Source organism: Taudactylus pleione, unplaced genomic scaffold, assembly GCF_031769625.1.
Source record: "Taudactylus pleione unplaced genomic scaffold, aTauple2 ptg000690l, whole genome shotgun sequence".
In the NCBI taxonomy this organism is placed as follows: Eukaryota; Metazoa; Chordata; class Amphibia; order Anura; family Myobatrachidae; genus Taudactylus; species Taudactylus pleione.
In genome coordinates this window covers 2710331-2727775 of record NW_028285092.1, presented here as the reverse complement: position 1 = coordinate 2727775, position 17445 = coordinate 2710331, and the positions used below count along the sequence as shown (strand labels likewise).

At 40.7% G+C, this 17445-nt stretch overlaps 1 protein-coding gene across 2 annotated transcripts in view; it reads left to right on the top strand.

Annotated features, from left to right (window-relative positions):
- PGAP1 (post-GPI attachment to proteins inositol deacylase 1) overlaps positions 1-17445 on the top strand; it is a 707270-nt gene that overhangs the window by 367460 nt on the left and 322365 nt on the right. For both annotated transcript variants that reach the window (XM_088456228.1, XM_088456226.1), the window contains exons 15-17: positions 8272-8345; positions 8435-8486; positions 12512-12578. In XM_088456228.1, coding sequence (XP_088312354.1) covers positions 8272-8345; positions 8435-8486; positions 12512-12578 — 193 coding nt within the window. The remainder of the gene's footprint in view (positions 1-8271; positions 8346-8434; positions 8487-12511; positions 12579-17445) is intronic.

Genomic DNA, 17445 nt, shown 5'->3' with positions numbered 1-17445 from the left:
CACACTCCAGTGTCCAAACATTGTGTCAGAGTAGTGCCCACACATTATTCCACACTATAGTGCTCACATATTATGCCAATGTAGTGCTCACACATTATACCACACTGTATCACACACATGCCACACTGTAGTGCCCACACATTGTCACCTGTAGTGACAACACATTCCACCTGTAGTGACAACACATGCCACACTGTAGTGCCCACACAGTGTACTCACCAGAACATCCTCAGGCAGCCGGCAGAGAAGCAATCGCAGCAGCAGCAGTCACAGCCTTACATAGGGTCACACCCATGAGGCTGCACTGCTGCTGATCTCCGGGTCAGAGGAGCATGTGATGAGTTCCTCCATTCAGAGCTCAGCACATGCTCCTCTGTCCACTCTGCAGAGACTACTGGGATTTATTACCCACTAGTGCAATGCAATGCTGAGTCTGACTGCACTCAGTGCACTGTACCCGGGTCCTCTCTGCATGTCACACCCTTGATGAATGCCCTGCGAGCAGCTGCACTGCAGCCCGATATACAAACTGTGCCGTAGGCCATGCCTTCTAAATCAGTGGGGCCCACCGGGAATTTTACAGATTCCCCGGCGGCCCAGTCTGAGCTTGATTGTATAAATAAATCATAAATATATCATAAAGTCCAAAATGCTGACACTGTAAAATATAAATAAATTTTAATAGTGTATTACCCTACATTCTAAACATAACACCCGTGTGTTGTGTAAATGGAATTGGTGACTTATTTTTATCCCACATAGTAGAAATAGAAGGTATTCTTTCTTTCAGGTAGAGACCCTACACCACCACTCGTCATTTGTGGATTAAGGAGCTCATTCAGACCCACTTGCTAAGATGCATACTCTCGCTGCTGGCGATGGTATGCATTGTGCGCATACCTTAGCGAAAGTTCACAATGGATTTGCACGTTGCCCATAGACAGCCCAGCAGAGTGAGTGACAGGGGAAGCCGTTTGTAGGTGGTAACAGGGGCTGGCCATTAAAAACGGGGGAGTGGAGGTGCAAACGCAGGGGAGCCTGAGCATCTTAACAGCATTTTAGAGGTGTGCATAATTAAAAGACAGCATCATAGTACACGTCACCTGGCTTGTTTTTACACTGAAGTGCTCGCAGTACTTGCGGCAGTGTATGGTGAACCTCAAGCTCTGCGATACCATCCGATGTTACACGATGGTTGTATACACTTCCTGGACAGGACGTGCACATGTGTGCGTCTTGAAACAGACTAGTGGGTGTCTGTATACACTATGTGATCGCTCTCTAAGAAATACTGGGCGTGCTAATGCATTGCTGTGTGGTAGCACTGCCTACGCAATTTGCATACACCGTGCGAGCGATCGCATCTAGAGGGCGGCTCTGAATCAGGCCCTAAATACCTTTACTTTGATGTTTGATGTGTTAGATTGTCTACTTCACAATATACCTTTTTTGGCTACCATTTAATTCCTACACTCATTATACAGTCAGGTGCATAAATATTGGGACATTGACAGAATTTTCATATTTTGGCCTCTATTCACCACCACAATGGCTTTGAACTGAAACAAACAAAATGTGCTTTAACTGCAGACTTTCAGATTTAATTTGAGGGTAATTACATCCAAATCAGGTGAACGTTGTAGGAATTACAATGGTTTCTATATGTGCCTCCCACTTTTTAAGGGGCCAAAAGTAATGGGACTATCAACTCAAAAGCTATTTCATGGACAGGTGTGGGCTATTCCCTCGTTATTTCATTATCAATTAAGCAGGTAAAAGGTCTGGAGTTGATTCTAGGTGTGACATTTGCATTTGGAATCAGTTGCTGTCGACTCTCAATATGAGATCCAAAGAGCTGTCACTATCAGTGAAGCAAGCCATCATTAGGCTGAAAAATCAAAACAAACCCATCAGAGAGATAGCAAAAACATTAGGTGTGGCCAAATCAACTGTTTGGAACATTCTGAAAAAGAAAGAACGCATCGGAGAGCTCAGCAACACCGGAAGACCACGGAAAACAACTGTGGTGGATGACAGAAGAATTATTTCCCTGGTGAAGAAAAACCCCTTCACAACAGTTGGCCAAATAAAGAACACTCTCCAGGAGGTAGGTGTATATGTGTCAAAGGCAACAATCCAAAGAACACTTCACAAGAGTGAATATAGAGGGTTCACCACAAGATGTAAACCATTGGTGAGCCACAAAAACAGGAAGACCAGATTAGAGTTTGCCAAACAACATCTAAAAAATCCATTACAGTTCTGGAACAACATCCTATGGACAGATGAGACAAAGATCAACTTGTACCAGAGTGATGGGAAGAGAAGGAAAGGAACTGCTCATGATCCAAACATACCACCTAATCAGTGAAGCATGGTGGTGGTAGTGTCATGGGGTGGGCATGTATGGCTGCCAATGGAACTGGTTCCCTTGTATTTATTGATGATGTGACTGCTGACAAAAGCAGCAGAATGAATTCTGAAGTGTTTCGGGCAATATTATATGCTCATATTCAGTCAAATGCTTCAAAACTCATTGGACGGCGCTTCACAGTGCAGATGGACAATGACCCGAAGCATACTGAAAAAGGAACCAAAGAGTTTTTTAAGGCTAAAAAGTGGAATGTTATGCAATGGCCAAGTCAATCTCCTGACCTGAATCCAATTGAGCATGCATTTCACTTGATGAAGACAAAACTGAAGGGAAAATGCCCCAAGAACAAGTAGGAACTGAAGACATTTGCAGTAGAGGCCTGGCAGAGCATCACCAGGGATGAAACCCAGCGTCTGGTGATGTCTATGCATTCCAAACTTCAGGCTGTAATTGCCTGCAAAGGATTTGCAACAAAGTATTAAAAAGTGAAAGTTAGATTTAGGATTGTCTCGTTTGTCCCATTACTTTTGGCCCCTTAAAAAGTGTGAAACTGTTGTAATTCCTAAAGTGTTCACCTGATTTGGATGTAATTACCCTCAAATTAAATCTGAAAGTCTGCAGTTAAAGCACATTTTGTTTGTTTCAGTTCAAAGCCATTGTGGTGGTGAATAGAGGCCAAAATATGAAAATTCTGTCAATGTCCCAATATTTATGCACCTGACTGTATGTTTCAGTTAAACAAGTACAAAATAAAATAATATGCATTATAATTTTATATAATAGATTTTAATGTGACAAGCTTTTGTTATGGAAAAGTTGGTTAATGCCAAAGCAAGAACCACAAAGTCTTGTACTGGTTAGAAAAAAATGCATATTTGCTTTGCCACTTTCTTTCAAGTCCTTTTCTTGGCCATGTTTAGTAGATTTTCTGTACTGTGTGAGAAGGTATAAACAAAAGAAAAGTCAAAGTCTTTTATAAAAAATTAAGTTTAATTTGTGTGGGGACAGCACAAATAAACAAGCCCAAAATATTCCAAAGTAGGCTTGGATGATAGTTTATTGTTTTCTTCATTTATGGTGTTTGAGTTGCTTACTAAATATCTTTCACACAGTTCTCCATAGTAGACATCACTTACTGTGAACTGTAGTGAGAATAACCGTATTTTTTACTGTGTTAGCAGTTCACAAATATTCAGCATATAAACAAATATTAAAGATAACAGCAGTCTGTATATCATAATAGTCAAATTGCTTACAACAATAAAAAAATTATGCAATGAAATATTTGCCATGTGTGTCGCTGATCCCAAAATTACTTTAGATAGGAAAAGGAGTGGGGAGATTCCTGGTTAGGTTTACCTTCAGGGGGATATGAGACTCAAATGGACTTATTAGAAAATAATCTAGTAGCTAGTATTTATTTATTTATTTAAAATTCTTACATTTGCAAAACCTTATTTATATTTATGTATAAAACATGAAGAAAGGTTTTCATCGAAATATGTAAAATAAAGCCATATTAAATTAATAGAACAACTATAATGTTTTATAAGAAAATATAGCATACAGTACCTGGATGTTTTTAATACACCAGAAAAAATTAGTCTAATTTAGTGTTAAATTAGTGTATATTCCTATGATATATAATGCACTAAAAAAGGTAGAATTTGCTGTGCAGAAATACCACAAATAAGAATAACCAACATGTAAATATTAATACAAATAACAAATGTACAAACCCTATGGCGTTGCACTCCAGTGCTGCAGAGGTGTATAATAAGTCACCACCTTATATCTAATAGCACATAACAAAACAAATCAACCCTCACTTGCGCTCTGGATTGTTCCAACAAGTCAACAATAAGTCCATCAAAGGAATTGTCCCACGTCCTCTGGTTATGGTTATTTTCCATTATATAAATAAATAGGAAACAAAATATAGTGTAATAACGTCACTGTATAATGTAGCCACCCGGGGATGTGAACATAAGGAGAATATGGTGGTCTATGAAGCTTTTCTCCCGGCTTTATATGGTCCCAACTCCCGTGACCCACCCAAATGTGAATGAGGATAAATGTTGTGTGGAGTTACTTACATGTATGCTTATTTGTAAGGGCAATGTATGGGCACATAAAGGTATCTTTATCTTCAGAAACCTATACCTGCAGTCCTTAACGGACTGTGGGGGCTCAAGTCGTGATAGGACAAGGTAAAAGAAAAGACCGTTATCCAATACCATGAAAAACAGCTATTTATTATAAATAAAAACATATAAAAAAATGTAACAGTAAGCTGATACCATCAGGTAGTAATATTATGCAGATCCCTATCGCCCTGCAGAAGATGGACCCCGGTCAATAAGGGCAAATGGATAGAATATAGAATGGATGGGATATTGTATACAATAGGTGAAGTGACACTATTCAACGTCTTTTTCAAGATGAGTGTCCTTTCTTCATTCCCAGAACATCTCTGTAGAATTGGGCCGCCTGTGACCTGTCACCCACTTTGAGCACACAGTGCAGAACTCTCCTGCAGATGTTTTGCCGAAGAAAGGACACTCATCAAAAAAAAATTTTTTTAAAAAGCGCCACATCGCGCTGAAATAGGTTGAAGAGTGTCGCTTCACCTATTGTATGCAGTATCCCATCCATTTTTTTATGCTATCTGTTTGCCCTTATTGACCCGGGCCCATCTTCTGCAGTGCAAAATTAATCTGCATAATATTACTACCTGATGGTATGGGCTTACTTGTAGGTAAACTTCGATTTTCTACCATGCACTCATCTAGATGGATCCGGAGTGGTTTGGGAGCTGCTATTGCTGATGAGTTCACCACTCTACTAGATTATAAGTATAGAAATTTGAAGTAGCTAGTGCTCACCTATGGATTTAGGTTTGTTTAGAATGAATAGCCTTAAACAGGGGAGGGAGGGTAATAAAAATATAAGAAAAAATGTAAATCAAAAATAAAAATGAGAAAAAATGTCAGTTTAAAAGAAATGCACCTTGGAAATCCAGGTGAATAAATAAGCTTATATCCCAATGGTTAATTGAGAAGTCAGAGATCGATGTTGGATAATGTTATAACCCAAGTATATGTTCTTATATCAAACTTCTGTTTAAGAGTCCGGAATTATGGCGTAGATGTTTAACTCACAGGCTATCAGTTCAGCAGTAACTCGCCCAGCAGTGAATGGGTGGTGAGGTGAGTGTTTAGGATAGCGCTCATATGTATTGCTGCACGGCAGTGCCTGCAGGGGCGTATCTATAATGGGTGCAGGGAGCCCCTGGGTCCAGGGGGGCCCCGCACGGCACACCCTGCACCCATAATATTACTTACCTCTCCGGAGTCCCACATCGGCGCGGGCGTCTGGCGCTGTAAAATGACTGGAAAATGGCCGCGGCGGGCATTTTCCCGTCATTTGCGCATGCGCAGTACAGGGAAACTGGCCGCCGCTGCCATTTTCCCGTTGACCTGTGCATACACTATAGACTCTGGGCACACTCTAGTGCCCAGAGTCTATAACTCCGGCGATGGCCACGCACAGCTCAGTGCGCCACTGGGGAGAGAGGAGGGGGCCCGTGTCGGAGACTGCAGACGGGCCCCCTCCTTTCTAGAAACACCCCTGAGTGCCTGTCTAGCGTTTCCTTGGCTGTGGTTCGGAGGGGGATTTCTAGTGGTATAGGGGTTATTCAGGTGGACAGCACACGTAACGGGTGTGCCCTCAAAGTGCGCTGTCCTCCTAAGGTCCCCCGACTTCCACAGTTTCCCCGTACAGCACAACTCACTCCTTACATTCACCAGCGGCTTTGCCTGTCACGGGTATTCGGCGCTGCTTAGTCTGCTCCACGCTGTCTCTCACTGTGGGGTAACTCTGATACTCCTCGGTGTGCAGGTAATGGGTCCAATGCGTTTCTGCCAGCTGCGGTGGCCTTCTTCAAGGTATGGGCTTACTGCTACATTTCTTTCAATTTTTATTTATAATAAATAGCTGTATTTCATGGTATTGGATGACGGTCTTTTCTTTTACCTTGTCCTATCACTACTTGAAAGTCCCCACGTTCCCTTAATGACCGCAGGTCGAGGTTTCTGAAGATAAAGATACCTTTATGTGCCCATACATCACCCTTACAAGTAAGCATACACGTAAGAAACTCCACACAAGATTTATCCTCATTCACATCTGGATGATTCTTACAGGAGTTGGGACCATATAAAGCCTGGAGAAGATCTTTATAGACCACCATATTTCCCCATATTCACATCCCCGGGAGAGTACATTATACAGTGACATTATTACACTATATTGAGTTTCCTATTTTTTTTTTATATAACGGAGAATTCGTATGATGGACTTATTAAAGACTTGTTGGAACAATCCAGAGCGCAAGTGAGGTTGATTTGTTTTGTTATGAACATTTAAATATTGACCAGTCTCTGAAAATAAGGGACAGTTAACATGTATATATGGGCATTCCATGATTTTTGCAAGATCTCTAAACCAAACTAATGTCTATTTATTTAAGGGAATGGAGAAGATCCCTAAATCTATCAGAAATTGACTTTTTCAGGAGTGTTAAGGCTTGCCGATTTTCTAGGAGCGATTTAACGATATCGTTATCCTTCAATCGCTCATTAATCGGGCACATTAATGCCGGAAACGACCAGCGATATGGACTCCTGCTGGTCGTTTCCGACATCAATCATCGGCCGAACATGCTGGACAACTTGATGATAACGTCAGGTTGAGCATGTTATGGGATGATTGATGTGCCTACACTGAACGACTGCTCGTTCAGTGTAGGCACAGCACCGACTGGGAAACGACTGCACGATTACAATGTCGTAATCGTGCAGTCGTTTCAAAGTCTGCTAGTGGATGTGTGCCCTTAGGACTTCTTCCTGTTTATCAAGGCCAGCAGGAAGTTCTGGCCTTTGCTACAGTATGTATCAACAATGGTGTTTGTTTTTGACATATCTGAACCTGGAAGACTGAGACTAGGCTTCCAAATGCAGTGCTCCTTTGTGACCTGACAATACTGAGCTGTATGGACCCCAACTGGTCGGCAATGCATTAAATTTTTGTTTACTGGTACTGTTCATTATAATTGCCCCGGTGGGTCATAAAAAATTTTTTCGTTGTTAAATGGTCTAAAAGATATTTTTTTACCATAATGAGGGCCTCATTCAGAGGCGGTCGGAGGATGCAAGCGGTCGCTCAGAAACTGTGCGGCCACTTGCATGCTGACCACCCGCCTCTGTTGCGGTCGTTAGGCTGTGGGTTAACACCCACAGCTCTAACGACCGCTCGGGTGATGGTCGCGACCATCGGGGCTTACGACGAGACCCTAGGGTAGGGTCTCACTTGTTGTAAGCCCCGGAGAGCTTCTGGCTCTGTCAGAGCCGGAAGCTCTCCACTGACATCACTAGTGATGTCAGTGGGGCCTCCCCCAAACGGCAGGCGTTCCCATGGGAACGCCTCCGTTTGGGCTGCCACCCCTCTGGCCCGCCTTCCAAACGGGGTGAGCTGTCAATCAACATCGACAGCTCGCCCCCTTTGGAAAGAGACCCGCTACGACCAGCGCTGTCGGTCGTAGCGGGTCTCACGCATGCGCACGAGGGAGCCGGCTCCCTCATGCGCACTGGCAAAACATCGAGGCGGCCGTGCGGTCGTAGACCGTACGGCCGCCTCTGAATAAGGTCCAGAGTGCTAGAAAATAGGTATTTTTGGGATTATTAGATACAAGATAGACCCCATAGCCTATTTTGTTTGATCTCTATAACTGCACTGTTTAATACTTTTTACTGCACTGTTTGTTAAGAACATGCATGCTATACCTGCTTTTTAGTTTCGGTATGTAATAAATCTATGTAATTTTTGTTTCATTTCAGGTTTTTCGGCAAGTCACACAAAGATAAATTCCTCAGGACTTCTTCATGTTTTACAACTCCAAGGATTCAACAAGGTAATTGTCAGTGGTCTATTTGGACAATATTTAAGATTGTTTATCTGGTATTATGAACTGTAATATTTTCTTTTTTTGCTTGCACACAGATATACCAAGCTTTTAACATATTAATTGAGAAGAACTGTACAAAATCAATAGGCAAGTAAAATAAAATATTTTATTGTGTACAGTACTTCTGTTGGTTGAATGCACAAATCAAGGATGTTGTTTTAAACAAAAAAGAAGATATACTAAATCTGACACAATTTTAATCTGAATCCATTTTGTACATACTAATCATGTTTGTTAATATTTCTTACTCGAGATGTCAACAGAGCAGCACAAGGTACAACAATTTACAATTCTTTTACACCACTGAGGGAGAGAGTGATACGTTTTCACGGGTGGTAACTTATCGTGCATATTGCGCGATAATTTCACTTATTGCCTATTATTGAGTGCTAACTTATCGTGCAATCCGATTACTAAATGAGTGATAAGTGTTTCACCCGATAAATCTCGCTGGTTTTACACTCGTTAAGTATAGGTGAAAATGAGAAATCTGCCTGTACCCCCCAAAAAGGACAAACCAATTGTGCACTATAGAAGTCTTTTAGTGGCCAAAATAAAAATATTTGGGGTTCTTAAATTTTATCAAATGGCTGCTACTGTATAACCATTTTTTTCAGACAATGAAAAAATTATAGAAATCAAATGTTTTTCTGTATAATAATGCTCTACTTAAATTAGGGGTGCATAAAAATGTATGTAAGTATATTTTTATGTAATTCTAATCCACTTTTAAAAACCTTCAAAATACACCTCTGCCGCATACACACTAGACGATAAGTTGGGCGATATGAACGATATCGTTATCATTCATCACGTTCAATATCACCCAGTGTGTATGCAAGTCATTGTTAACAATGCAAGCTCCTGTGGATTGTTAACGATGTCTTTCATTGCCCGTACTTGCAGGGCAACCTGACGAAATCGTCAGGTTCTGCAAGTACGGGGATGAGGAACAGTGCGTCACTGAACAATATCGTTAACAATATCGTTCAGTGTCGTTAACAACATTAAGCCAGGCAGTGTAGGGGAAACACTTAACGATATCGCTTATGGAGCATATTGTTAAATGTGTGTGCGGCTTAACACCCATCTACAATCTTAAAAAACACTTGTTCCATTCTTACAGCACCCATATACTTTTCTCTCATCGATTAACCAATTTTCTTGCACTTTGCACATTTTCATCCCAAACATTACATGTAATTATTGGCCAATTAAGCTAACCAAAAAATTAATTTTGCCTCATTAATCATTAAAGAGGGTGTCCCAGTGGTTCTGAACCAAGTCCCAACATTTTTACCTTACAATAGGGATTTTCCTGAACTTTTCACCTGCTCAGGAGGTGGTGACATTTTTTTTACATTAAATCCTGTGGAGAATTATTGTGCGTTAATTTCACCTGCAATTGAATTGGGCGATAACCAAAAGTAAAAACTTTTCACGCAAAGTGAAAACTTTTCAAGACAAAATGGGTCATCAATCTGATTTATTTTTTTGTTAATTTAATTTCAAGAGCTAATATTGGTATATAACTGTACTTCAAGATACAGTATTACATGCCATATGTGATACGGTGTTCAAGAATTGAGGCATATAGAGAATAAGATGTAGCTTGCAATGTATGACAACGATATCATTGTGCATATTAGACTCATCAGTAAACATATTGTAAATTCCATTGTACAGTGCATACAGTACATTCATATGCCCAACCAAATAACCCCATAATGCTACCATATGTAGACTGATACACAAAATCATAATACACCCATATAACCTCATGTGATATAGCTTTATATGCCACCTACATTGCCTCATAAACCACAATTTATAATCTCATAATGTAATACTGTAAATTAATTTACAGCAATAAATAGTCCTATGGTGCAAGCATTTTGTCGCCAAATGTTGCCACTCTTTTCCTATTCCCAGAGTACTTTCCTCCTACCAACTGCTGTCTCCTGAGTGACTGTTTCTCGCTGCTGTCCAGCAACCGTCTAATTTGTTACAATTCTGGTAGTCTAGTGTTCACTTGGAACAATTACACTGTAAACAGTCTTAGAGTTGCTTCATGACATCAATGCATGGAGTACAATATTTTAATTTGCATCAATGTTTAGAAATGTGGATATGTGTATACAGTATTTAATCCCAATTGTAAGTTTTATTTAAGCCTGGTCTGCTTGTCAATTTGTGCGCATGCGCACAAGCTGGCTGCGCAAACTAGCAGAGAGCACACAAAGCAGAGAGCAGATTTTGCAGATCTCCCAGATCTTACAGGTAGGAGCAGCTACTGGTGTTGGAGGCAACTACTTTGTATAAGTATAGGGGGAAGAGTATGGTTAGAATGTCAAATATGGGGTTATGGAAAAAGGGATAAGGGTTCTATGATTACTGTCCCATACCGCGCATATGTCTTCAGCAACTGCACATTTTCAGTTTTTATAATCTTGTGAATTCTTGAACTTCAGCCAAGAAGTCCATTAACCCATATCAAGGTTACTCTAATAATTATAGTATACTTGATATGTATCTGGTGTACCTCAGCGATCCTTCCAATGGAAAGAGGTGTCTCTAGAAGTTAGGTATAACGTACTTGGAAGCAGTGGCATAGCAAGAACTTTGTGGGCCCCATAGTAACTTTTTGAAAATGCTGCCACTATGATACTTCTAGAGAGACACCTCTCTATGCAGTTTTCATTTTATGCCCCATAGTAGTGCCCTAGTTCACAAAATGCCACATTGTAGTGATGCCAGTATACATTATGCTTCACATTATTTCATACAGTGTCCCAAGTATATAATATGCCACAATGATGTGCCCCCCACTTGATAATATGTCGCATTGTAGTGCCCCACAGTTCATTTATGCCATGTTGTAGTGCCCCCCAGTTCAAATTATGCCACATTATAGTGCCCCGTACATAGTAAGCTAAACTATAGTGCCTCCAGTTTATAAGGTGTCACACACCCACACGGCACTGGCCACACCCACATAGCACTGATCACAGCTCCTCATAATAGGCCCATGAACATTTTCAGACCCTTAATCCGTGTGGTCCTTAAGTGTTTAGCCATATAGAAAACGTATTTGATATTATGCAAATAGCATAAATTTGTTGAACCCATTTTAACCAGACAGACATTTGCTGTTATGACTATTCTCAGCTTTTAAGGTTACTTTTTGGCTGAAGTACAGTAGGTTTGCGATAATCATACCATTTGGATAAATCTGCACACATTATCCAAAACCGTAGTTAAGAGCACATACATCTTTTGCAGTGACAATGCATTTGACTTCAAATTAAGGATTTCTTAACACAATATAATGACCTGCTCAGTATAAACTACTAAAATCAGAAGATTGTGTTTACATGCCATCAGGTTCAGTTATGCAAAATTGGACACCGTTGTACCTCCATGTTCATGTCACTTCTGATCAGCTGCCACAAGGGTCCAACAACTTTAGCAGAAGAAAGAGAGAGAGAGAGAGAGAGAGAGAGAGACACAGTCTCACTTGGTTGTTTTTATTTTACATATACATTATGTTCAGTCCAGTTTATATAGACATAAGAACTATTGATGGTGTTTACTGTGCATGATGCAGAGTTAAACACACTTCTATTTGTGGAGCACATCTGAAACCAAGCGTACACAACTATGAACAATGCAGAGATGTATGCAAACTTCACTTGCAACAAGGGGTGTAACTGGATTGTAATGGGGAATTCTCAAATAGCCTCTATACAGAGGTGTGCATACGTTTAAATACACCTCTTTTCAGAGGGATCATTTGCACCTAGTTTAACGCTGGTGCAAGTGCCCGCTGATAATGTTGACTGCTAAGAAACCAAGCATACAGATAGGGGCAGTCCAGATGCATACAACTCGGCTTATGTTCAAATATACATATTTAGTTATGTGCATGCAATGCGGGAGCAATTACAGACATCTTGTGTTCAACTCTGCATCATCCCCATAATGACTATGCTAAATAAACCAATGAAATAAACTATGCTACAGAGGGAGTAAGTACTTTTAATTGATGTAAAGACTAATACTTCCCGTTTTACTTAATTAAGTAGTTATTAATTTCTTACCTTTTTTTCCAGAAAGCAATCCTAACATTTTTAGATTTCATGTACCATGGTCACATGAGGATATCATTAGAATATCAAGGTAATGAATTTTGACCACCATTGCAATTAATTATTGAATTGTCCTGCTAATTGCTATGAAACATACAGTACACAGACTAATTTGAAATAATTAACTGATGGCAGGAATTTGATTTATTCATATTTTACTTCTTTTTAATTGTTATCACCTTTATTACTTTTCCATTTACAACAAGCTCTATTTGAGCACAGTGTTGGACTGGGGTATGAAGTGCCCACCGAATGCAGAAGTAGGGCCCAAGAAATAGTTTTTTGTCATATTTTTTATTTTATTTTTTTATTAAAAATACTTTATACAAGAAGAACTTGGTGCCTGTATGAACCTGATGACTGGGAGAACCTGGTATTAAAATAAACCTTTTGGTGAATGAAGCAAGTTGTTTCTCGGTGAGTGCCTTTTCATTAATCGGAAAGTGAAGGGAAGGAACTTTGAGGGGAAGCATTAAAGAAACCTTTCAGTGACCGCCATTCACCAACCTATGGTGAGTTCTATACATACTGTTGAGAGAGTGAAAAATTCAGCACAGAATTGGAAAAAGACTATGTAGAAGAAGGAATTGGAGCCATATTTATTGAATAATTTTTATTAGGACAGCACTTGTGGACTATTCCAGATTGTTTTTGTTTCAGTGGTTTCTGTACAAGATCCTGTTTCAACAGTTGCCTCTGCTCCCTGTTGCTCTGATCTTCTGTTCGGTGCTACCCTCTGGACTATTATTTGTTTGCTGCTACTTACCTTCTGTTATCTTTCTCTCCTGCTGGGACTGTACCTTTAGTGTGCATCATAGAAAGACTACTTCAAGCCACTATTGACTCGGGGTGAAGGTGGCAATTCAGGTGGTTGAACAGCATGCTGAGTTATTTCTTTTAAGTCAAGTTCTGCCACAAACGTGGGATGAAACTGCTGAAGCTTAGCATTATTTTTACAAACCTGCGGACTGTAAATCTCCTGTCATTGATCTGTTGATCCCTTTGGAATCTCAAGGAGTGGTATGCTTGGAAGATCTTGTCACCATTGAAAGATGTTTTGTTACAACTTCATTTTTCCCCCACTGTTCGCTGTTGCACTTGTCCGTTATATATCTATGCAGTCATGAAGCCCTTTGAGAACATTTTCACCTTACCACGTTTAGGGGCTTGTTGAAGTATGGGTATGGCAGTCTACCAAGATCTTCCTCCGGATGCCCAGTGGACTTCAGCATAGGTCAGCTCACGGGCCCCAGGGTGGGACAGTACTCAATGATTTATGTGCACATGATTTCTTGCCATTTTTTGTTTTTTCTTTAATCTGTTTTTCTCATTGCTCTGTTATTTATGTTTCTGAATCATGTTGACATATTTTCAGATTGTCACATACTGCAAATATCTTTTTCCTCTCTTACTTACCTCCAGGGTTTGGTCCGTTGTGGTCTCCATTTTGTTTTGTTGTTTGACCTTTTATTATTTAGTTTTTATATTTGGTCAGACTATTTTGTTTGTTATTTTTGGGAGTCTCTGTGTTGTTCTTCTTTGTGGCATAATGTGAATTAAGGGAAATGCCAGTGAATGGAGCATTTGGGGAAGTATAAGTAGCATGTTTGGAGCTGCGAGTGGCATGTAAGAAGGTGTGGGAAGGTCTGAATGGCATGTGTGGGGGTCTGAGTGGTATGTGGGGAGCTCTGGAAATGGGTCATGATACATTCAGACACAAGGAGCCTTTCAATAAAGTTCCAAAGGCAAGTGCAATAATAGAAGATATTTTTATCGCTTTTCCAACCCATTGGACTAATATTCTCCTACAGTAGGTGGTTGTACCAAAAAAAAAAAAAGAAAGGGTATATAATAGTGTACACTGTATGGAAATTAATTAATATGGAAAAAAAAGGTGCACTTGCATGCACCAATCACATAAAGGGAAAATGCCTTGAGTAATTTCACACAGTTACTCGATGGTGTTTAGGTGAGCAACATAGAGCTTGTACATCTATAGTGTTCATTCTATGTTTTTTTTTGTTTTTTTTTTTAGAAAGGTGCTGATCACTCAGGATGGCACATTTTAAGTTTAAATTGCAAAATATTTTGACAAGTTGTTACAGCTGTGTGAAATGTGGGTAATGCCAAGCATACTATGCAGGCTCCAATGGTGCCACCCACGCGGCTCTGCACTCTGTGCGGCGGCACTGCTCGCACACCCCTAGGTATGGGCTTGACCGTGATATTTTATGTTAGAATATCCACTTTTCCTATTGAGGATGGACCTTCTTGAAACTTCCAAGTAGCACAATAGTGAATAACAGGTCTGCCTCTCATGTGGCTCTGACACCACAGCAGAATCCTGGTTCCCTTCCTTACTATTAGGTTGTATGACATAAATGACTAGTCTACCTATAATAGGTCTGAGAAGTAAGAGTCTATCAGAGATGTCATATAGCAGCTTACTCTATTATCCTAATCATTCTCTACTTCCATCTATATACAGGGTCTGATATTGAGTCGCATATACTGTAACTCTTTATAGCGGTGCAAATACGGAATTTTAGAAAACACATGCGAGGAAGCGAATTTGTACATGTTTGCTTAGCTACGGATGATTTTCAGTCAGACAGATCTTGGCTGGATCACTCTTTGCTTGAAATGGGCATTGCTGGGTCTCAATGCTGTGGTTGTACGAAGAGATATAACTTGTGGGAGTGTTGTTATACTTCTGTGCTATTCTAAGTCATGCATAAAGTAAAGGGAATATTGGGGGTCATTCAGACCCACTCGCAAGCGGCAGTACGCTCGCAAGTGGGTCGATGGTGCCCACTGCGCATGCGCACGACGGAGGGAGCTGTCGCTGTCGCTCCGGGTCTCGCACCAAAGGGGGCGTGGTGTCGATGGTGACTGACAGCACGCCCCCTTTGGTGGGCGTGCCGGGGGCGTGGCGGCCAGACGGAGGCGTTCCCATGGGAACGCCTACCGTCTGAAGCTGGCCCCACTGACATCACTAGTGATGTCAGTGGGAGTGATTTTGGCTCTGATAGAGCCAAAATCACTCCAGGGCTTGTGGCTGGGAAACCCTACTGCAGGGTTTCCGTCGCAAGTCCGATGGTCGCGATGGTCAAGACCATCGCGACCATCTTTTTGGACGCTCGTATATGCTGTGGGTGGTCACCCACAGCTATACGAGCGTCCAGGAGGACGCTCCATTTTAATGGAGGAGGGCCCTGATTCAGAGCGAGCGGCTCTGAATCAGGGCCATAGTTTTTTGCAGATCTCTTGCACCCAGCATAGTGCCGATAGTAATAATTGCAGTTGCTTCTGTGAGCTGAAAAACAGTGGTCCGAGTGGTTTCTGACTTCAAATAGCATAGATTCTCACATTACCCCTATGGGTACTCTATGGGTACTAACTTTAAATAAGGTTGTAAATTTGGCTTTTGTCATCACACAAATACAGCCACTTTGCGTCCGGCTCAGAAAAAACACCACAGTGTATGTGCATGGCAGAAGAGAATGATTAGGGTCTATTGCAGGGGCTATTCAACTAAGATTTTGTGTGGGCCACTCTGAAAAGTTCAGGAGATTTGGGGGGCAGAACATTTGAGTTTTAAAATAAGAACACAAGTAAAATTGAAAATATTCGGATATTTTTTATCTATAGGATAGCAAACACTATTATACGAAATCCCACAGCCGTAAATGGCGGCGACTGCTGGCGGACAAATTCGGCCAGGTGAACGGATTTGCTTTTAATTGCATTCCTCCTTACACCACAAAGTTATGTCCCGTTATTCACATTATGCTACACAGTAGTGCCCCTTATTCACATTGTGCCACACAGTAGAGCCCCTTATTCATAATATGCCAGAGTAGAGCCTCGTATTCACATTTTTATACATATGCATATTTGCACACATACACATTCACTTATAAAATGGTTCCTACACACTGTCTTTCATAACCAGAGTAATTTATAGTTATTAATAATAATGTAAGATATGCCTTTTAGAGGTCTAAGGTTCAGGATACAGGGGACATATCATGTTTGGTATCATTCTAATTCCCTATTCGCAGACATCCGTTTTTATCGGCAAAGAGATCGCACTTTGCCTATGCAAGTTATGGATGATAGGTAATTAAAGATTAGAATGCATGTCTGCAGCAGTTGAAATTCTGACCCCCACCCTTGGTGGGCACCCCTTGAATTGACCAATGTCCTGCATTACACCAGACTGACCTGAAGCTTGGACCAATGGGAACATGGCAGATCGTCTCCTTTGTTCTCTAAGTAACCTGAACTGTATATATTATTGAACGCTGGGGCTAGCAAAGGTTCATCCTTTGTGATGACCACAGCTTTCAGGATTGAATGTCTGTTTACAGGATCTAGAGCTCATGCGTATGTATTGGTTGTACTTATTGTGTATGTGTGTGTGTGTGTGTGTATATATATATATATATAATATATATATTGTACTTATTGCATATATTGATAATCTGTTACCTTTTACTATTAAATCACTTTGTGCTTCGGAACCACACTAATGCGATTGGTAAGCAATCTCTTTTATAGCGAAAAAAATTAATTCATTGGATGCAATGTAAGTGTAAGGCCAGTGTATTTATAGCTGGCCATCAGATATGTCCCACGATTTAGAAACCGGAAGTTGCAGTGGTTTACGTTCCAACGCTGACCGGAAATTGTATCTGCGTTCCATTGACAGGAAGTTGTGACTCGGTGACTAGATCTCTATTTTATAACTGCCAGGTGTATTTTTGGTGACAGTATCCCATCAAATTCCTATGTAGACCATACACAATCTTTGATCAAATAGGTGTGGGCTACTTTTGTTAATCCACCTGTCAGTAATTCTAGTGTGGTATTTATTATTCCCACATAGTCCAACC